General features: G+C 36.8%; 1 protein-coding gene across 2 annotated transcripts; it reads right to left on the bottom strand.

Annotated features, from left to right (window-relative positions):
• Nucleotides 1-1,782: 1,782 nt before the first annotated feature.
• LOC134745139 (uncharacterized) lies at nucleotides 1,783-13,687 on the bottom strand. 2 transcript variants are annotated; one of them, XM_063679114.1, is made up of 6 exons: nucleotides 10,819-13,529; nucleotides 10,265-10,383; nucleotides 9,485-9,625; nucleotides 7,967-8,680; nucleotides 7,320-7,479; nucleotides 1,783-5,980 (listed from the first exon to the last, which is right to left on the bottom strand). In XM_063679114.1, the coding sequence occupies exons 1-6, from the start codon at nucleotides 10,880-10,882 to the stop codon at nucleotides 5,472-5,474; spliced, it is 1,707 nt and encodes a 568-aa protein (XP_063535184.1). In that variant the 5' UTR covers nucleotides 10,883-13,529; the 3' UTR covers nucleotides 1,783-5,471. The 2 variants fall into 2 exon arrangements, 1 of the variants encoding a protein (XP_063535184.1); XR_010128137.1 differs by lacking the exons at nucleotides 1,783-5,980; nucleotides 7,320-7,479; nucleotides 7,967-8,680; nucleotides 10,265-10,383 and having other exon boundaries at nucleotides 8,713-9,625; nucleotides 10,819-13,687.
• Nucleotides 13,688-22,232: the final 8,545 nt, after the last annotated feature.

Raw genomic sequence — 22,232 nt, 5'->3', positions numbered from 1 at the left:
TGACTTTGCTAGCTCCGCAGTGGAATATTGCGGGGATAGCAATTCTGACGCTGCTAGTTCCGCAGTAGAATATTGCGGGGACAGCAATGTTGACGTTGCTAGTTCCGCAGTGGAATATTGCGGGGATAGCAATGCTGACGTTGCTAACTCCGCAGTGGAATATTGCGGGGATAGCAATACTGACGTTGCTAACTCCGCAGTGGAATGTTGCGGGGATAGCAATTCTGACGCTGCTAGTTCCGCAGTAGAATATTGCGGGGACAGCAATGTTGACGTTGCTAGTTCCGCAGTGAAATATTGCGGGGATAGCAATGCTGACGTTGATAGCTCCGCAGAGGAATATTGCGGGGATAGCAATGCTGACGTTGCTAGCTCCGCAGTGGAATATTGCGGGGATAGCAATACTGACTTTGCTAGCTCCGCAGTGGAATATTGCGGGGATAGCAATGCTGACGTTGCTAGTTCCGCAGTGGAATATTGCGGGGATAGCAATGCTGACGTTGCTAGCTCCGCAGAGGAATATTTCGGGGATAGCAATGCTGACGTTGCTAGTTCCGCAGTGGAATATTGCGGGGATAGCAATGCTGACATTGCTAGCTCCGCAGAGGAATATTGCGGGGATAGCAATGCTGACATTGCTAGCTCCGCAGAGGAATATTGCGGGGATAGCAATGCTGACGTTGCTAGCTCCGCAGAGGAATATTGCGGGGATAGCAATGCTGACATTGCTAGCTCCACAGAGGAATATTGCGGGGATAGCAATGCTGACGTTGCTAGCTCCGCAGAGGAATTTTGCGGGGATAGCAATGCTAACGTTGCTAGCTCCGCAGTGGAATATTGCGGGGATAGCAATGCTGACGTTGCTAGCTCCGCAGTGGAATATTGCGGGGATAGCAATGCTGACGTTGCTAGCTCCGCAGTGGAATATTGCGGGGATAGCAATTCAGACGTTGCTAGCTCCGCAGTGGAATATTGCGGGGATAGCAATGCTGACGTTGCTAGCTCCGCAGTGGAATATCGCGGGGATAGCAATGTTTACGTTCAACATTGCAGAACTAGCAATGCCAAAAGTCGCGAACGACAATAGCTACCTGAAAAAATACAACAATATTTATAAAACTAACTTTTATTATTAAAAAACGTTTGCAGGTCCGTAAGAATAGAAAAAAATGTTGCCCACTAAAATACAAATAATGTAGATAATAATGGGAAACTAAAAGTTTCCAGTGAAAAATCAACTATTTACTAATATGTAAATCAAAAACAAACACTCGGTGTTTCGAAAATGGGAATTGAACCCGCTAAATGAAAGAAAGACCTGCAATTTACTGTACCGATCGGAAGGCTTAATTACATACATTTATTTAAGATGCTATGTTATTTTGAAGAACCCTTTGATTGAGCCTTTCGATCGGTACAGTAAAATTGAAAGGTTTTTTTTGTTTTTCACATTTAGCGGTATAGTAACAGTTAAGCTATGTCAGCTCATATTCAAGCGCGCGTGCACCGCGATTTGATCTGATTAGCCAAAACCCATATCCGTAGGAACGGATCAACGGGACGCCAGTCCCGCCTGAACCATTGTACAGTTAACTGGTTATTTTAATATACGGAGTCGAATATAAAAGTGATTATTATTCAACACTAAAATACCTATTTAAATACTATTTACCCTCTAGCCACTATACAGAAGTACCGTCAGCGGGATCCGGGAATCGAACCCGCTTTAGAAGTACTAAAAAAGCGGGTTCGATTCCCGGATCAGCCAGGCGACTTTTTTCAAATTCTTTGAATGTAGTTCGTATTGTTTTTAAATAAATATAGAAATGAAGCTATTTTTACTTCCACTCGTCAAATATTTGGTGACAACTCGCCAAATATATCGAAACACAACCTTATTCCCATGGCAAGAAAGGTGTGTTGCGACATATTTGGCGACTTTGGCTGGCTATTTGAAGCTGACTGTACCTACTATTTCAAAGTTAAATGGATGCGAATGGATTAGAAGTATGACCATATATTTGACGAGTAGAAGTAAAAATAGCTTCCTTTCATTTTTATTTCAAAACAATACGAATTGCAAATAATTAAGAAAAATCGCCTGGCTGATCCGGGAATCGAACCCGCTAAATGTGAACAAATAATAATAATTAGCATACCGTCAGGTAACAAGCAAAACTCACTAACTACTGAAAAATAATTAAACAAAAATCAACCTTATTCGCATAATATTACGGTTCACTATGGCTATGAACTTGTGGTGGTACTTAGTGACTTTTGCTTATCACCCGACGATATATCTACCTGCTGTTAACCTAACCTAACCTAACCTAAGTACTGGTAATAACCAACAACAGTATAACGTGACCCACCCCGTGCAGTTCTGTACCTTACTGTCAATATTATAGTGACAACGCTATTCATACATCAGGTCACTACTTACATGCAAGGTGTTTCCTAACACAACAATCTAGCGCCACTTGCACCATCCTACTAACTAATGAGGGGTTAACCGGTTAACCCCTCATTAGTTAGTAGGATGGTGCAAGTGGCGCTTAGGGCCACAACTGTAGTTACATATCGTTTAAATAGAAACTAAACTTATAGCCACGTCAAATTAAGCCGAAAATATCAATCAGCAGAAATAATTCGTGTTGTTTTGAAAATTGGTATAGTTATTTATACCTTGTGGTGTCCAGATAAACATACTAAAAGTCCTCGAGGGTGTAGGGGGGGGGATTTTCCAAACCACGAATTATATCCGCAGATTTTTTATTTTTTTTTGGGTTATTAGCATATTATCACTGCATGAACAAAACTGTTTTCATAATGAGGGCTATTCCCATCAATAATCATTACATATTTACCGTAATATAACATTTGATTACTTCCTGTAAAATAAAATACGAACAAAAATATGTTTAAAATAGGAATTGTTAACACTGTAATGTTCCACGGCCCTTTTGAACTTAATTTACTAAACTGAGTTAGGGTATGCATTATACCTGCATAAGTAATTGTAATCATACTTACTATTACTACAAATTATTAAATCTTACTCTAGTTGGGTTAATTAAATCGGTTTACTGAGTACGATATGATACTCAGGAAGATTAATGTTATGCCCAATGACTACACAGTTGCACAAAAACGGATACTGCATGGTGTCTTGATCAATGTATATGTGTGATGATTGTAATGAGTCCAGTACATTATAAGCATGGTAATGATTATCAAAACCAATTGTTTGTAAAGGCTTAGCCTTGAAACTAATCTTAGACACTCCATCAACATATATGTCATCAATTTTGGAAAAATAAATGTTTTCTTCATTAATAGCAGTAACTATTACAGAATTTACTTGGTAGCGCTCGGAACACTTTGCCGCCCAACTCACTTTATATAATTTTGTAATATCTGACCATTGCATTTGATCTAAAATCTGTTTACATTCACTAACTGGTACTTCTGCTTGGCCCCCAAACGAAAGAGGCGAACGAATAGTTTCTTTCAAGAATATGTCATTTAACATCAACTGATGCTTTCGAGCTACTGTCAGTGTCATGTTAATTCGGTTATTTGTTGATTTTGCAGCTAACTTGTTGAAGCGATGTTTAGCTTCGTAGCGCATTGAAGACAGAAATCTCAAGGGACCAAAACGTAACATTGCCGAATGATAGTGCAGTAAATTGTGAAATTTAGGCTTAAGACTTTGGTTAAACAGTGTGATGTACATTTCGCAAAAGTCAGCGATCATATACTTAAAATAGTCTATTTGCTCAGATACAAAACGGGGTGACATAATAAAATCTAAAACAGTCATTAATTGAATATACAGTTGCCAATATTTATTATGTCTTGGAATGAAATCACCAAACATTACACCAAAATACTTGCAAAATGTGCTCATTTCGGCAGCATTTAAACGTATATTGCCTTTTCGTAAATTGGACATGGCCAGCGTGACGGGCTTATCTTTTTTATCGGGACCGTATTGAAATGAGGAAATTTTGTTATTAACAATATCAATTGTAAGATATTTCATTTTGTCTACAAAAACCACAAGTAAAGAGCACATGACGTATTTGGCACAGCCTTCGTGCATGTCATGCATTACATCAAAACCCATTTGCGAAAATAAATTAAAATTTTCTATGTCGAGCCATATACATTTTTCTTTGACGCCTGTCAGAGATGAATTATTCGTTTTTAAATCATCCTGGTAATTTGACTCGGTCCTTAAGAGAGATTCATCTTCATAAACCTGATTAGCCATGACTTTTTTCTCTACTTTGCATGTTCTGCAAGGAAAATTGCTTGAAAAACTCTCAACAAATCCTAAAACACTATGCAAGCCTAAATTATCTCCTAAAATTAATGACAACTCAAAGTAAATTGTGCCCTTGAAATCTGGCAAATCAAAAACTATTCCATGCTTAAATAAATCATTAAACTGGTCAATCAGGGGCTGAAATATTATACGATTCCCAAATTCCACTCTGTCAGTGGAATGATAGAGTAAGACTAAAAATATGTTACCTAACAGAGAGGCACAATAGTACGGCAGGCAAGGAAGAGAAATGTATGCGGCTCCTAGTTTGTGCACACCACTATGACTACCCAAAGGGTTCAAAGTCTCGAAATCGTCAATTTGCAAAAATATGGGCATGACTATCTTATCTCCATGATTTTTCTGTCTCCAAAATGAACCATGCATATAATGCTCTATACTGTTTGACGTGTCATGAGCCATCAGTTTTTTCATAGCATCGATGGTCTCATGAAGTATGTTAGGCAACGAAAAAAATTTGTGCAACACATCTCTAATAGGTATTTTATGGGCTATGCACTCTACTGCTTGGTAATAAGTTTTACCTTTTTTTTTTACGTAATCAAATCGTCGCCCTACAGTATAAGGCTCAGGATTAACTAAAGTACCCTTACTTTCAAAGAACTGATGTCGTTTATAAGTTGAACTAAACATCTCTAGATCGGTTGTCAGTTTTGCTACGGCAGAGCTAGAAGTTACTGGTAACAGAGGTCTGATTGACATAGTGAACATGTTGTGAATACCGCTATAAACTGTATCTAGCACATTGTTCGGCAAATGGGGATTACTATACAGGGATGAGAAAAGTTGACCTAAACTGTCGCTTAGCGGCGGTGTGTTGTGTTTGCTATCACTCTGTATAGTACTATTATTTTCTTTAATTTGAAACTCGGTTGCGCTACACACATTATGTAATGGATCATTATTCACGGGAGAGGTCTCTTGTCCAATAGCAAAATCCTGTACACTTGAAGCCTGTTGTAACATAGAAGAATCTGAATGTTCTTTCAAATAATGACGCCTAAATGAATTGTAGAGTTGATAAGTTCTCCCACAATCCATGTTTGGACAAATATAACATTTACCTGGATGATAAAATGTAAAATGGGTTTTAAATTGCTTCATTTGGACAAAAGACCTTTTACATATTGCACACAGCACCATCGTGCCTGTTAGAAACAGAAGCAAGCAAATCTAGCATAGGAGTGCCTTCAGTGTCAAACTTGCTCTTCATTACATATATACTTCTTTGGATAAACATCCAGACTGGGGCACAATCTTTTGAATATGGTAAGTCTAATGCCCATAGAATCTTAAAAGTATTTGAAACAGCTTTACAAATGCTGGGAAACGTGTACCTGATGTCTTCAGAGATTATTAAATCATACTGCGTAACATCCTGCCAGCAAGCCCCAACAGCAACCAAATATGGAAGAACAGGCAATTTTTTTTCCTGCAATGTGGCCTTCCGTTCACTGAAGTGGCTTTGAAGGTCCGATGTAGATGGCACCAAGCTTAAAAACGCGTTGCTTACTTCTAATCTAGACGGGTTCCAGGGTTTTCTGACTCCTTTCACGGGAACAGTGTGCATTTGTTTCAGCAACAGGGGAACTGCCAGAAAAGTCGCAACATTCGCTTGTTCCTCCCCCGCTGCAAAAATAATTAATACTTAGTATGGTTAACGGTTACTTAAGGTAAAGTTTCTATTGAGTAAAATTCGTCATCTCCTCTATCTATAGTACCTACTTCACTTCCAGCCGGGCTAGCACATGATTGGCGCGAGAGTATCTCGCCGCGACATAGACTACCCGTCGCCTTTAAATTCATACAGTTAGTAAAAGACGGGTAGTCTATCTCGCGGCGAGATACTGTCGCGTCAATCATGTGCTCGGCCTACAGGTGTCGTTAAAAAAATCTACCCTGTATATAATATGTTATTTTCATCACACTTGCTCGAAAAAGATCTAATATCATGCAGGTGTACTAAAGGACAAAGGCCTATATTGTTCCCGCAGGAGTTATGGATTGTGAAAAAAAGGTGTAACTCTCTAGGGAGTTACAGCTTTTTTTTTATTATGTCATAACTACTACTATTACTACTTAATATGAACCAAGTAGGTATACATGAGTTTTACTTTTAAAATACTGACGTTTATAATTAGATATTTCGGTTAATTAATTTAATAGCTGTTCAAAATAATATTCTTACTCAATTTTCAATCGTGGCTGAATGCCGGATGGGTATGTGCCTTAGATGCCTAACTTGGCAAAAAATCACAATATGGCGGACGAATGTTTGAAATGTCACCGTATTTAAGAATTTTTTCGCATAAAATTTAGTTTTTTCTTCGCAAGTGTGATTCTGTGTTACTCCGGGAGTAAGAATATTAACAAACTCGAGCCCCTTGCAAGAACTTGAACGTTATGCTTAGGTACTTACTTCTATATAATCTATATGGCTGAACAAATAAAACGTATGTACCAGGGTGGTTCACGTGTGTATGGGAAAAATTCAAGCTCTACCCCCTTATTTTGTTGATCAATCACAACTTTATCTCAACTACAATTTTTATTCCCATAATTTGAAAATGTGATTTATAAGTTATTAAGTAAAAAAACATTTTTATTTCAAATTTTTATGAATTTTTAGGTGAATTTAAAAAAATCTACCTTTTGAAAAATTACAAAAAATAGAAATGAAATTGTTTTTTTTTTTTACTTCAAAACTTATAAATCAAATATTCAAATGGTGTGTAAACAGATACATAAATAAAAATCTAAATAATAAATACGCATCCTCTTGTAGTTAAAGTTACAAAATTGGGAATATTTTTTCAGCAAAATGAGTGTAACAAAATAAAACAAAAGGTTTTTTAGAGCCACCCTAGTATGTACAGTGTATGCAATTTCGAAGCTCACTGTACATACTGTATTTACATATAGAGGCAATAAAGACACTATTTGACAAAAAAACGATAATATAACTTACAAGTTGCAAGATCCAAAACAGTTTGAATAGAAGTGTCAGGTCGTGTTAGCTGTTGAGCCTTCTCATCTAGTAATGATAGCAGGCGACCTTTCACTACCGGGAAATTTTCTTCGAACTTTCCTTCTATTTCAGGGTATATTTTGTCAAAGTCACTGGCCAGCTGAAAATAAACAGAAATCAAACATTTGTTATTCAATTAGAGCTTAAAAGCTCTTTCACAAAATCAAAAATGTTGCTAGTCATCAATCATCATTCATAATCATACAACGAGAAATGTTGCTAGTGTATATATGAGTATTTAAAATGAAAATCAATAACCCGACTGCATAATAATAATATAATCTACTAGCCCGCGACTCCACCCGCCACAGATAGACACACTTTCGCATTTATAATATTAGTATGGATTTACTCGCAAAACTGAGACAAATGTAATGACACCTCATATGTTAAACTCCGCTAAATGGTTTAGGCAGTAGAGCGTGCCAAATAATTAAAGATACATACATACATACGCTTGAAAAACTTAACCTCCTTTCTGCAGTTGGGTATAAAAATAACTTAACACAAATTGATGACTTCTGCCTGGTGATGTCATGAAGTCTGGCATGAAGACACTTGATTGATTAGTATTATCATTGACTCACCAATTCATAGCCCCAAGGACATTGCAGTGCTGGGAAGATGCTCAAATAACTAACATGGTCGCCTTCTTGCAGTGCAGCCATGCGTTCATGTAGACAACTGTTCCATTTTGTTTCTACCAATTCTCTCGGTGAAGAAGAGTGCTTCAACCACTGCACGGTATCTTTTTCAGAGTCTTGATTGGTACTTATTGTTTGAAAGGTGTCAGGAAAAGGTCTAACCCGTGCATTAGAAGATTTGACAGCAGATTTTTTTCTCTTGTTTTGGTCTCCGCTGCTGTCGCTGCTCTTGTCGCTATTACTGCTGTTACGACTTCTGCTGCGGCTGCGGATTTCTGCATTTAATTTTCTGCGTACTGTTATTAATCGGTTCACTATCAGGCCACTGGCCTGGATAGCTTTTCCATCAACAAGACGAAAAGGATTATAATATACCCCCTTTGTTTCACCTGGGAAAAGCTTTATAATTTCTGATGTCCACGTATCCCAGGTTTCTTTTCGTATTGGGTCAGTGTTTTCTTTCAATTTCCGCACCTCAGCCTCAACAATAAGGGCCGTCAGTATCTTTCGGTCACTAGACGATAATACCTTTTTATTGATTAGAGGTTTCCCAATACTGGATGTCTCTAAAATTTGTTTAAGATTTCCGCCAGTTATAGCCCCTATGAGTTTGCTTGCATCTATAAACTGTAAATCGTCACAATTGATGTCCCATTCCTGAAAATCAAGTAAGCACTAAGTTACTAAAGAACTAGAAGTCACGTCATGTGGGTATTTACTATTTGGGCACAATCATAATATTTACATAAAATAAATACATAAAATAAATATTTGGAGACAATCTTATTCAGAAAATCAACCTAGTCCCAAACTAAACGTTATTTATTTATTTTAGACTTAAAAACAAAACATTCATATTGACTACATATGATAGAAATAGCTTACACTTTTAATCTTTTGGATAGTAAAAAACCGGCCAATTGCGAGTCGGACTCGAGCACCGAGGGTTCCGTACTTTATAGTATTTGTTGTTATAGCGGCAACAGAAATACATCATCTGTGAAAATGACAACTGTCTGGCTATCACGGTTCATGAGATACAGCCTAGTGACAGACAGACAGACGGACAGCGGAGTCTTAGTAATAGGGTCCCGTTTTTACCCTTTGGGTACGGAACCCTAAAAATATATGATTATAATTAAATGTATTATAAATTAGTCGGAGTAATTCGTATTAAAATAAGTTGAAATAATTTGACCCAAAATAATAATGTACCTTAATATAATTATTCTGTGAAATGTATTTATTTCCTGGCCTACTTGTAATATGGGTACTAGTGACGATATAAATACTTATATAGTTTAATACATAGAAAACACCTAAGACTCAGGAACAAATACTCGTGTTTATCACACAAATATTTGCCCTGACCGGGGATTGAACAGACAGTTGACTCCCTCTGCATAACAAAAACATGATCCACCTTAAATACAGAGTAAAGATAAATATTATTATAATTACCAATAATTCAGTTGATGTTGTAACAACAGAGGATGTACTAGATTTTTGGCTACTTGATGGAATCACAAAGGAGTCTTGCTTTTTAATTGGAGCTATAACTTGCTGTACATCTACATCCCTCGGATCTTTTGTAACTCCTCTCTATAAAATAAAATTAGGAGTGATTAATTTAACCATAATGCCCATTCACATTATTTTATTTATTTTTATTTATTTATCAAATGGCACTATTTAATTGTTAATGCTTAGTTTATTGATGAAAATACAAAAGTCGCTGTATCTCCATCATCAGACTTAACCTTGATAAAAAATTCTTTATAAATCTTACTGGCTTAGTAAACATAACGAAGAGGACAAATCGTCAAAGTGAACTATGCATCGTTAAAGAGTTTCGTTTTGATCATCATCAGCAGTTCCACTTCATTAAATGTCAGTTTTTCTGAACGTGAATACTAGATTCATTAATGAAAATACAAAAATCGCTATATGTATGCCTATAAGATTCAAGAATTTTTCCCTGGATTCCTCATGGATCCCATCATCAAAACTGGGTTTTGACAAAAACGGGACCAACTTGGGACTATACACATTCAAACAAAAAAAACAATTTTCCAAATCGGTTCACCAATGACGGAGTTATGACGTAACATACATACAAAAAAAAAAACGGTCGAATTGATAACCTCCTCCTTTTTTGAAGTCGGTTAAAAATTGATTCAAAGTAATGAAAACATCTAAATTTTGAATCAAGTAGGTATACGAAAAAATGAAACTGCTCACGCGTTCTCTCTCACGGTCTAACGCCATACGCAGTTTCCCTTTTTGAACTGCTGCCGGGACCAATAACGACAACTCATGGTCGTTTGCGTTCAATAAAAAATCGAGATCCGCGCCCTGATCTATAAGCATAGAGATAAATAATAAGTACTGCATATTGCATAAATTTAACCCACTACACTGCACTGTCATGGCGGTAACAATGCCGGCAATATTTTTGCAGATATATTTGTCCATGGGGCTTCAAAGTGCCATAATTTCATTGCAACGTGTATTTTCCATGATTTCAAGAAAAATAAGAAGTAAATGGCCATTTCGATGGAGCTATAATGTCTACAACAATACATTGCTTTATTTGGGCAGTCGTGTAAAAAAAAATGGTCCAACATTGCAATTCAAAAATAACCTAAAAATAATTGTTTTAAATTCGATTTAAGAAATCTTCGACTTCGAATAGTTTATTAGGATGAAACAAATATCGATTAGCAACGACAGTCACATTACATTAACTACAATAGTAACTAGTTAGAACTATGTAAATACAAATTATAACTTACCGTTTAGCGATCCAAAAAGGTGTATCAAATCACAGTTGAACAGAAACACACTTAAGTCGTCCATCCTTTATATTTACTATTTACCTATAACTGTCTTAACTTTAAAGAAACTATTTCCTTATATTTTTAACAACGTGAACGGTTCGTTGTTTGAAAAGACAATAATAATCACTAAATAAATACGTTCCGTTGTTAGCGATTTGTCACGCATCCTAACCGTACGAATGTTGCCAGCGAAATGAACGATTCTTTTGTCAATTTTGCAAAGGACTAGTCAACATCACTATTTTAACAAAGTTAACATTGTGTTTCTAGCAATGCTTATATTATTTCGCAATGTAAAAGTTGTGAAATTATTAACTTGAGAAATTTTTCCCTTGTAAATTCCGCAATTCTAACATTGCGACTTGAGCAATCAAATACCTTTCTTAGAATTCCGTTTTTAGGGTAAAGGCATTAGTAAGTAGGTACTAAGTACAAATAATAATAATTAAGTACGTTGTTCCTTATAAAAAACTGCAAACCTGGAGAGTGGAGTCATAGCACGGTACGCTTATCACCATGCCTGTCACGTTCTAACAAGTATGTGAGTGCGAAAGTGACGGACTTAGTGATAGGGGAAACCATGCTGTGCGGGCAGCACGTAGTACGTACAGAAGGTTATAATTTATTATGTGTGAGCATTTGACAGATTCAAAGAGCAGTTAGATTAAAAACTATTTTAGGTAATAATTGCTTATCTAGAGAGATCGGTGCGGGCGGGTTGTGAGCGCGGCGCTGGCGGGCCGCGAGCATGACGTTGTCACTGACGCTGTCGCTAAATCTAGAGCCCGCGCAGCATGGTTTCCCCTATCACTAAGTCCGTCACTTTCGCACTCACATACTTGTTAGAACGTGACAGGCATGGTGATAAGCGTACCGTGCTACGACTCAGACAAAATTAATACAGCCGCCTTGAATAGCCGCCGAATAGTAAATCATATTTTTACTTCTAGCGCCTAAACTATTGAGTGGATTTCAATCAAATAGACATCAGTAGATCCATAATTAGTACACGAGTGCTATGCAATACAAATTTACTAAAATAAGTGGAGGAAAAATGTGTAAAACTTAAAAATGTGACTACAAAAACAGATTTTAGGTCTTAAATGGGGTTTAAATAATAGTGACAGTAATGAAATTTGACACCTACAATTTCAGGGATCCCTGTTTGCGTGTCATAAAATTGGAGCTTCGGGTCCACGGGGATCAAACGCCATCTTGAAAAGTATAAGTCTTTTTTGGTTTTTCTTTTTTTCTCGGAATATCTGGGTTTAATGTGAATACTGTGTATAGCGAAACGAAAGCTTGTTAAATTCCACATTAAAAAGTTATACAACACCATGTCCCAAAAACGAAGCCTTTTTCTAGAAATTACCAATTTTTGGAACACAAACACATTATCTACCCAACCACGAAAAAAAAAAATGTGTGGAAACTTGTAAGCTTCCCTTGTAACTTGTAAGCCCTATTTGATAGTTTGTATGGAGATCAAACCTTTTTTTGAGTACAGGACTAAGAAGTCTTTGTATGAAGGCATATTATTAGAATACAAGAAAAGTAATTTAAGCGTTTTTAAATATTCATCCCTTAAAAGAGTTAAAAAGGGGTTGAAAGTTTGAATTCATTACAAATGCTTATTGAAATTTCTCAGAAAGGCATTGTATAATATTACAAAAAAGGTTATTTCAACGTTCTTAATAATTCTACCCTTAAGGGTGTTAAAAAGGGGATGTATATAAGTTTATATGTAGTACAAGTTTTCGTTTTAGCTAGGAACATGAAACTTGGTAAAAGGGCATTATATTAAAATAGACGAAAACTGATTGCACCGTGTTTGAAAAGTTTGTATTAATAAAGTTTGCAGTGGGAGCGAACATTTTTTTTAAATAGTGGACTTGAAAATCTGAGTGTTGAGAGGGTTTATATCGCGAACAATTTTTTTCAGCTAGGGGCTTGAAACTTTGTACTTTGTGAAAGACAAATTTCATGCGCTGTATAATTATTAACAAATGATTTACCGTCCCTACTGATATCTTTTGCTGCATAATGTTCTATGCTCATTTAAAATATATAACCACCAACATACAAATCCACGCGTACGAAGTCGCGGGCAACAGCTAGTATATTTAATATGTCTTAACCGTTTCAACGCCAAGCAGCGAAGTAATTCGACGTGACTCAGACCAGACGCCAAGCAATAAACCAAATGTATGGTTTTCTAATAGGAGCAAATGTCGTGGCGTCAGTGGTACGACTTTCCGCTGACGTGATTTTCCGTCTTTGGCGGTGAAAAGGTTAAAACAAAAACCTATTATTGGATTATTTACCCTTGTAACACCTGCAAACATTGTAAATCAACTTAAAATTTGTAGTTAAGAGTTCTCTTTTGTGATTTTGACAAAGGCTCTCTCAAAGTTGCTAAAATCACAAGGTATTAATCAATGTGGTTGTGAACACTGTCAACCTCCAAACTTTAGCCGTGTAGATTCCGCAGAGTTCTATTTTGTTATTTTGACAAAAGCTCTTGAAGTTGCTAATATCACAAAGTAAAAAACAATGTGGCGGCCAACATTGCGAACCGCACAAAACTTAACTGTGAAGATTTCGCAGAGTTATTCTTTGTTATTTTGACAAAGGTCCTCAAAGTTGCTAACATTACAAGGTTTAAATCAATGTGGTTGTGAACACTGTCAACCCTCAAACTTTATCCGTGTAGATTCCGCAGAGTTCTATTTTGTTATTTTGACAAAGGCGCTTAAAATTGGTAATGTCACAAAGTAAAAAACAATGTGGCGGCCAACATTGCGAACCGCACAAAACTTAACTGTGAAAATTTCGCAGAGTTATTCTTTGTTATTTTGACAAAGGTCCTCAAAGTTGCTAACATTACAAGGTTTAAATCAATGTGGTTGTGAACACTGTCAACCCCCAAACTTTAGCCGTGTAGATTCAGCAGAGTTCTATTTTGTTATTTTGGCAAAGGCTCTTGAAGTTGCTAATGTCTCAAAGTAAAAAACAATGTCGCGGCCAACATTGCGAACCGCACAAAACTTAACTGTGAAGATTTCACAGAGTTATTCTTTGTTATTTTGACAAGGGTCCTCAAAGTTGCTAACATTACAAGGTTTAAATCAATGTGGTTGTGAACACTGTCAACCCTCAAACTTTATCCGTGTAGATTCCGCAGAGTTCTATTTTGTTATTTTGACAAAGGCGCTTAAAATTGGTAATGTCACAAAGTAAAAAACAATGTGGCGGCCAACATTGCGAACCGCACAAAACTTAACTGTGAAAATTTCGCAGAGTTATTCTTTGTTATTTTGACAAAGGTCCTCAAAGTTGCTAACATTACAAGGTTTAAATCAATGTGGTTGTGAACACTGTCAACCCCCAAACTTTAGCCGTGTAGATTCAGCAGAGTTCTATTTTGTTATTTTGGCAAAGGCTCTTGAAGTTGCTAATGTCTCAAAGTAAAAAACAATGTCGCGGCCAACATTGCGAACCGCACAAAACTTAACTGTGAAGATTTCACAGAGTTATTCTTTGTTATTTTGACAAGGGTCCTCAAAGTTGCTAACATTACAAGGTTTAAATCAATGTGGTTGTGAACACTGTCAACCCTCAAACTTTATCCGTGTAGATTCCGCAGAGTTCTATTTTGTTATTTTGACAAAGGCGCTTAAAATTGGCAATGTCACAAAGTAAAAAACAATGTGGCGGCCAACATTGCGAATAGCACAAAACTTAACTGTGAAAATTTCGCAGAGTTATTCTTTGTTATTTTGACAAAGGTCCTCAAAGTTGCTAACATTACAAGGTTTAAATCAATGTGGTTGTGAACACTGTCAACCCCCAAACTTTAGCCGTGTAGATTCAGCAGAGTTCTATTTTGTTATTTTGGCAAAGGCTCTTGAAGTTGCTAATGTCACAAAGTAAAAAACAATGTCGCGGCCAACATTGCGAACCGCACAAAACTTAACTGTGAAGATTTCACAGAGTTATTCTTTGTTATTTTGACAAGGGTCCTCAAAGTTGCTAACATTACAAGGTTTAAATCAATGTGGTTGTGAACACTGTCAACCCCCAAACTTTAGCCGTGTAGATTCCGCAGAGTTCTATTTTGTTATATTGACAAAGGCTCTTGAAATTGGTAATGTCACAAAGTAAAAAACAATGTGGCGGCCAACATTGCGAACCTCACAAAACTTTACTGTGAAGATTTCGCAGAGTTATTCTTTGTTATTTTGACAAAGGTCCTCAAATTTGCTAACATCACAAGGTATAAATCAATGTGGTTGTGAACACTGTCAACCCCCAAACTTTAGCCGTGTAGATTCCGCAGAGTTCTGTTTTGTTATTTTGACAAAGGCTCTTGAAGCTGCTATTGTCACAAAGTAAAAAACAATGTGTCGGCGAACATTGCGAACCGCACAAACTTTAACTGTGAAGATTTCGCAGAGTTATCTTTTGTTATTTTGACAAAGGTCCTCAAAGTTGCTAAAACCACAACTCACAAATCACACGTTGTGCAATGAGCAAAGCCAAACTATGTTAAATTCGCATTTTTAACTATGCTATTATGACAAGGCATCGAAAAATTGATAGTTTAACAACATTTTTATTGTTAGTTTCGCAATAATTGCGTTTCGCAAAAAAAAAGTTGCTGCGCTAGCAAAGGCTAGGTTGTCAATGTCCCAAAGTAGTTTTGTGTTTTTATCAATAATTCGTTCGCAACGTAAAACTGCAGCCTTGTCTCCGGATTTTTCTCTGAGTGTACTTCCAGACTTTTGTATGAGTTCTACATTTCCTGCTACCCAAAGGTTGTCTGGAAGAGATCGCTTTTTAGCGATAAGACCGCCTGTTTTTACCTGGTTCTATTTTTCTTTAAAAATCTCTTTGTAGTTTTACATGTATGTGAAATGTATAATTTTGGTGCAATAAAGAATATTTACTTACTTACTTACTTACATACGTACAGCGGGCATTTTGCGGGCAAGTCATTTGGTAAGGTTTACAAAAAAACATCTTAACTTACGAGTACGTCAGAAATGATAATCAAAGTCATTCACTAATTCACTCGCGAATCGCTCCTAACGAAACGATAAGTGAATGTGACGTCGTTGTCCAAATGAGAACCCATCTTAGTATGGAAAACGAGAAAATTGAGATTTCGTCGGTGAAATATTGCGTTAATGTATATGCTTTATAATCTTATTTTTGATAAAATGTATGGAATCGAATGGTACTATTATTTTTTTCACTTTTTTAAAGTTAAAAAAAACAAAAATTTTGAAAATCAAGTATTTTATTAACATTTCCACGTATTTTAATATTTTACTACTATTTTACTAGATTTTGTTTTAAAATTCAACATGTAACGTGTCATCAATTCATCATCCCTATTTTATTACAGTCAAGGGCATAAATATATATGCATTCGCAAGCTTTTAAAAGTATGTGTACGCTCTTACAGCTTAGACAATAAAGTCGTGTTCACATATTTTTGAGCCATTTGTCTGGATCGATATTTTTGCCTTCGACTGTGCCTAGTAAAAAACGTATTTAATACGTACATCTGTGGCCGAAAATACACAAGAATAAACGAGGCACTGTAAAATAATTGTGTTATTTTCTATAAAAAGGGACCTTATTGTCGATGGCGCTTACGCCATTATTAACGATGCTCGGATATAAATACAATGGCGCGGGACGCTGTGCGGCGTAAGCGCCATCGACAATAAGGTCCCTTTTCATAGAAAATGCCTTAATTACAGGAAGCAAGATCAAAGGGAGTTAATTTCTTATTCCCATTTAATTTACAGGGCCCCATTAAGACGTCGGCCAAAACCGAAAAACATCAAAGAAGGTACCTATGGAATCATTGCTATGCCAAATGAGTGCCTGGCTTGAAAATATCAAATACTATATATACTGAAATAAAAAAATATAATAGAAAATAATTTAATTTAGTATTCACAGAAAATAATTTAATTTGTTCTTAGAGTACTATATATACTTTGTCTGCGTGGTTAGTAATTTGGGTAGCTGCTTTTTATCGATTCCCCATACAAACTTCCACCCCCTTTTCACCCCCATAAAAGATAATTTCTGGGATAAAAACTACTCTATGTCCTTCCCCGGGACTCAAACTATCTCTTTTACCAAATTTCAACTAAATCGGTTGAGCGGTTTAAGCGTGAAGACGTAACAGACAGACAGGCAGACACACTTTCGCATTTATAGTATTAGTATCTCTATACCAAATTTCAACTAAATCGCTTAAGCGGTTTAAGTGTGAAGAGGTAACAGACAGACGGACACACTTTCGCATTTATAATATTAGTATGGATAGTATGGATTAGTATGAATTTTTAAATATTGATGATGAATAAAAGCTTCAAATATATAAATAACTAGTTTCAGCCCGCGCTTTCGTCTATGTGGGATGGTGATGATGAATAAAAACTATCCAATATCCTTCCTCGGGACTCAAACTATCTCTGAAAATGGAGGTAAGTGTGACATTGCTTAAACTCTCGCGGTTTGTACACATAATTAATGTCATTACCGGGTCTAACGCGATAAAAAATTATTTTAACTTTTTTCCGACGTTTCAACTAGGTTGCACTAGCTGTGGTCACGGAAGACTGACGTCCCAGCAAAACGTCAATTGAGATAAAACAACACTAAACAACCCGACATTAGTACTACATATTTTAATATACATTTACAATCGGGTCTATCGCTCTATAAATAAAGGCTTTATTGGCTGTATAAATAAAGGTATAGTTAACGCTATCTCTACTGAGCTCGTTCACTTACCTGTACTAACAATGGCATTCTGTTAAACAAAAGCCATTATTTCTTTTGTGTGAGCGCGTGGCCTTTGTGCCTGCGCGCGTGGCTAATTGTGTGTGAGCCTCAGGCACAAAGGCCACGCGCTCACACAAAAGAAATAATGGCTTTTGTTTAACAGAATGCCATTGTTAGTACAGGTAAGTGAACGAGCTCAGTAGAGATAGCGTTAACTATAACAAAATAAATTCGCGACACACCCGATTGTAAATGTGATTTAATATGTGTTTAAAACGCGAAACTAGTTGAAACGTCGGACAAAAGGTAAAATAATGAAATTTAATCGCGTTAGACCCGGTAATGACATTAATTATTGCTTATTGTATTGTAATAATAGACAAAAAGTGTAAAAAAAAACCGGCCAAGTGCGAGCCATTCTATTACGCAAAAAACGGCAAAAAAATCACGTTTGTTGTATGGGAGCCCCACTTAAATATTTGTTTTATTCTGTTTAGTATTTGTTGTTATAGCGGCAACAGGAATACATCATCTGTGAAAATTTCAACTGTCTAGCTATCACGGTTCATGAGATACAGCCTGGTGACAGACGGACAGACAGACAGACGGACGGCGGAGTCTTAGAAATTTGGTCCCGTTTTTTACCTTTGGGTACGGAACCCTAAAAAGACGGCAGCTTTTTTTAACAAAAAATATGCTCACAACTTTGGGAACAAATCAAGTTAATCTATTTCAGTTTATAAAAAATATGCTCATGAATCATGACATGATTTACAGACACGATAAGGAAGAAGGGAGAAAACTGTTTAAGTTTGCTTTTACGTATTTTCCCGTGTACACATATTTTCTATAGAAAATTACAAATAACAAATTATTTGGAAATCTAATTCCCTATTAAAAGTACTTAACCCATTCAGCGCTAATTACGACACGTTGGCGTCTGCCTCTACGAAGCATTTTCGCTACATGCCGGAAACCCATGTTATCAGCTACGCCCGTAGCTCAGCGGTGAATGTATTAAAAACCGGCCAAGTGCGAGTCTGACTTGCGCACGAAGTGTTCCGTACCATTACGCAAAAAAGGGCAAAAAAAATCATACATCATCTGTGAAAATTTCAAGTGATGCCTATATAGCTATAACGGTTCATAGATTGGGTACGGAACCCTAATAAAATTAGCGTCCCGACTCTTCAAGATGGGCACCAGTGTGCGCCGCCCGCGCTACGCCGTAGCACTCTCGTAGCCCATGAAAAGCTTCCGAGCCCATAAATTAAAACATTATACGGGTACTAACCTATTTATGGGGGAGTTTTTTGTTACGCCTCCAGTGGCTACGAGCTACGGCAAAGTGATTATATAAATGCCATTATTTTAGAGGGATTTTGATTATAAGCTTTTTCAAAGAGCATCTTTTTTATGAAACGTTGGCTCTAGTTTGGAGTATTAAATCCAGTTAACTCCTTTAAGACGAAAGGGGAAAACCGCCTTGAAACCGGTTTTCTATACAAACGTATTCCCCATTTTCCTTTCGGATATTAATATTATTGAAAATATTTTTTCGATTTTTTAAATTATTATACGAGTTAAGAGCGAAAAACCCGTTTCATTTTCTTAAAAGCTAGCTATGGTTACAAATAAATCAAATTGTGTAAAACAAAATTTCCATAATGTCAATATCCAGGGAGGAAAATAAGGACTATAGTCAATTGTCTGAGTACCCACAACACAAGCCTTCTTGAGCTTACCGTGGGGCTTAGTCAATTTGTGTAAGAATTAATGTCCTAATAATATTTATTTACTTATTGCCCGTATTGGATTAGCACTGTATAGTAAGACTAGCTTCTGCCTGCGACTTGGTCTGCGTGGAATGACTACCCTATGTCCTTCCTGGCCTCAAAGTTATCTTCATACCTTTTATCTAAATCGGTTCAGCGTTTTAAGACTGAAGAGGTAACAGACAAACAGGGAGACAGACACACACACAATAATATTAGTATGGATTAGCACATGAAATGCATGGGATTAAATTGACATATTGACAATTCGAGTCCTCCTGAGAGTAAAACCAAATTAATATGAAATCAATAACTCGTTTTATAAATCGGAATTCCGCCCCAGTTCAGCCGGACGTACTTAGTTGAAAATTGTTTGCGGACTCGGACAAGTTATATTGACTTTTAATTATGCTTCGAAATAAACCGTCAAATGTTTAAAAAACAAATCTTTCGTGTTTATAATTGCGTGACATAATTGAAAGTTTGTACGGAACCCTCGATGCGCGAGTTAACTAACAAGTCCTTACTTAGATAACGTAGCGGTTTCACTCAAGTATTTTTAGTCACTCGCTAAATAAACTGCTAAGTTACCTAAGTTAGTATGGGGTCGCAGCGCGCACAAGTTGTTTGCAGAAATCGCGAAGTGTCTGGTTGACGTAACTAGTGACCGAAGAGCTGGCGGCTTCCTCGCACAACGTATCAGCATTGCGATACAGCGAGGAAATGCCGCCAGCATCCTTGGTACAATGCCTCAAGGGCCTATTTTTGATTTAAGCTAGTTATTAATTTCGTTTACGTAGTACCACTGTATATATCTTGTATGTAAATAAATAAGTATGTATGTCTTACGATAGTTTAAATTCGGTAACACGTATTTGTTTATTTTGAGGTACGGAACCCTAAAAAGTTGGTCTACCTCGTGATCGGTATGAAATCAAAATAGAGGGTCCAACAGCGGTGTATTTATTTCATCCGATCTTCATCCTTCCGGAAATTGAAAATAAATAAAGGACCTTATATTTAATGTTCACAGGGTTTGAGTAGTTATGAGTAAATAGGGTGTAGGTACTCCAGTCATTTTACGGACCCGAAGTACGGAAAATTGGAAATTATTTATAATAATCGAATTTAAACTATCGTGAGACATACATACTTATTTATTTACATACAAGATATATACAGTGGTACTACGTAAACGAAATTAATAACTAGCTTAAATCTAAAATAGGGCCTTGAGGCATTGTACCAAGGATGTTGGCGGCAGCTACCCAAATTACTAACTCCACGGAGCCGAAGTCGCGGGCAAAAGCTGGTATACTATAATCATGATAATAAAACATCAGCTATTTATAAATTAACTTAACTAACTTAGCGGTTTCACTCACGTATTTTTAGTCACTCGCGCGACATGTTTCGGAGAGCCTAGGTCTCCATTTTCAAGCACTAACAGTGCCTGAGTGAGTAGCGTTCACGACGGGTGGGCGCCACGTACTGCGGCGCGCCGAAACATGTCGCGCGAGTGACTAAAAATACGTGAGTGAAACCGCTAAGTTAGTTAAGTTAATTTATAAATAGCTCATGTTTTATTATCATGATTATAGTATACCAGCTTTTGCCCGCGACTTCGGCTCCGTGGAGTTAGTAATTTGGGTAGCTTATTTTTTATCCAATCTGCTTTTTAATCGATTTCCCATACAAACTTCCACCCCCCTTTTCACCCCCTTAAAGGATGATTTCTATGATAAAAACTACCCTATGTCCTTCCCCGGGACTCAAAACTAACTCTATACCAAATTTCAACTAAAACGGTATAGCGGTTTAAGCGTGAAGAGGTAACAGACAGACAGACACACTTTCGCATTTATAATATTAGTATGGATGGATTACAAGCGACCCGCTGCGGCTTCGCACGGGTTACACAAACCTTAAAAAAAATACCACCTAAACCTTCCTCAAGAATCTTCTATTGATTAGGTGAAAACCGCGTGAAAATCCGTTCAGTATACGGGGCATTTTCTATGAAAAGGGACCTTATTGTCGATGGCGCTTACGCCGCACAGCGTCGCGCGGCATTGTATTTATATCGGAGCATCGTCGTAAGCGCCATCGACAATAAGGTCCCTTTTTATAGAAAATATAACATATTTTGAGTTTATTGCGAACATACAAACAAACAGACAGACGCAGCGGGGGATATTGTTTTATATGACGCAGTGACGATACGAAATAGAATCCAACAAGATATCGTTATGTGCTATCCGGTACCTAAGCACCTAATAATACAAGTATGTAATCATCTAAAACAAATATTTTTTCTGAAAGGATTTTTATGAATACATATATCTTTTAAGGTGCCCAATGACTATCAGTCCGCCGCCGGACGATATCGGCCTGTCAGTTAGAACAAAAATTTGACAGTTCCGAACAACTGACAGGCCGATATCGTCCGGCGGACTGATAGTCAGTGGGCCCCTTTATAGGTCATCCAATCCATCCAATAAATGTTGCTAGCAAATGAAGACGTGTCACACGCGCCGTACATTTTTAGATTTATTAGCTTTACATGTATAAATTTTCTTTTATTTTACTTTCTATTAACTGATTTTAGGCAAAAATGTCGTTACGCCGGTTTATCCTTGACTAAATGAAGAGAAAAACATGTTGTGCCGACCCCACATAACGTGGGATAAGGGCAGGAAGAAGAAGATCCTTGACTAAATAGATAAGATAGGTAAATATTGTATATATACAACTTACACTGTGTTAATGTGATATAAAAGTATG

Source organism: Cydia strobilella, chromosome 1 (genome assembly GCF_947568885.1).
Source record: "Cydia strobilella chromosome 1, ilCydStro3.1, whole genome shotgun sequence".
NCBI classification, from domain to species: Eukaryota; Metazoa; Arthropoda; class Insecta; order Lepidoptera; family Tortricidae; genus Cydia; species Cydia strobilella.
This window is presented reverse-complemented; position numbering and strand designations above follow the sequence as displayed.

Excerpts from the sequence above, each read along its gene's own strand:
- LOC134745139 (XM_063679114.1), bottom strand. The coding sequence starts at position 10,882 with ATGGACGACTTAAGTGTGTTTCTGTTCAACTGTGATTTGATACACCTT. Across the intron at positions 9,626-10,264 it reads TAGACCGTGAGAGAGAACGC|AGAGGAGTTACAAAAGATCC; the intron begins GTGAGCAGTTTC and ends TTTATTTTATAG. Across the intron at positions 5,981-7,319 it reads TGTTTTGGATCTTGCAACTT|CGGGGGAGGAACAAGCGAAT; the intron begins GTAAGTTATATT and ends TTATTTTTGCAG.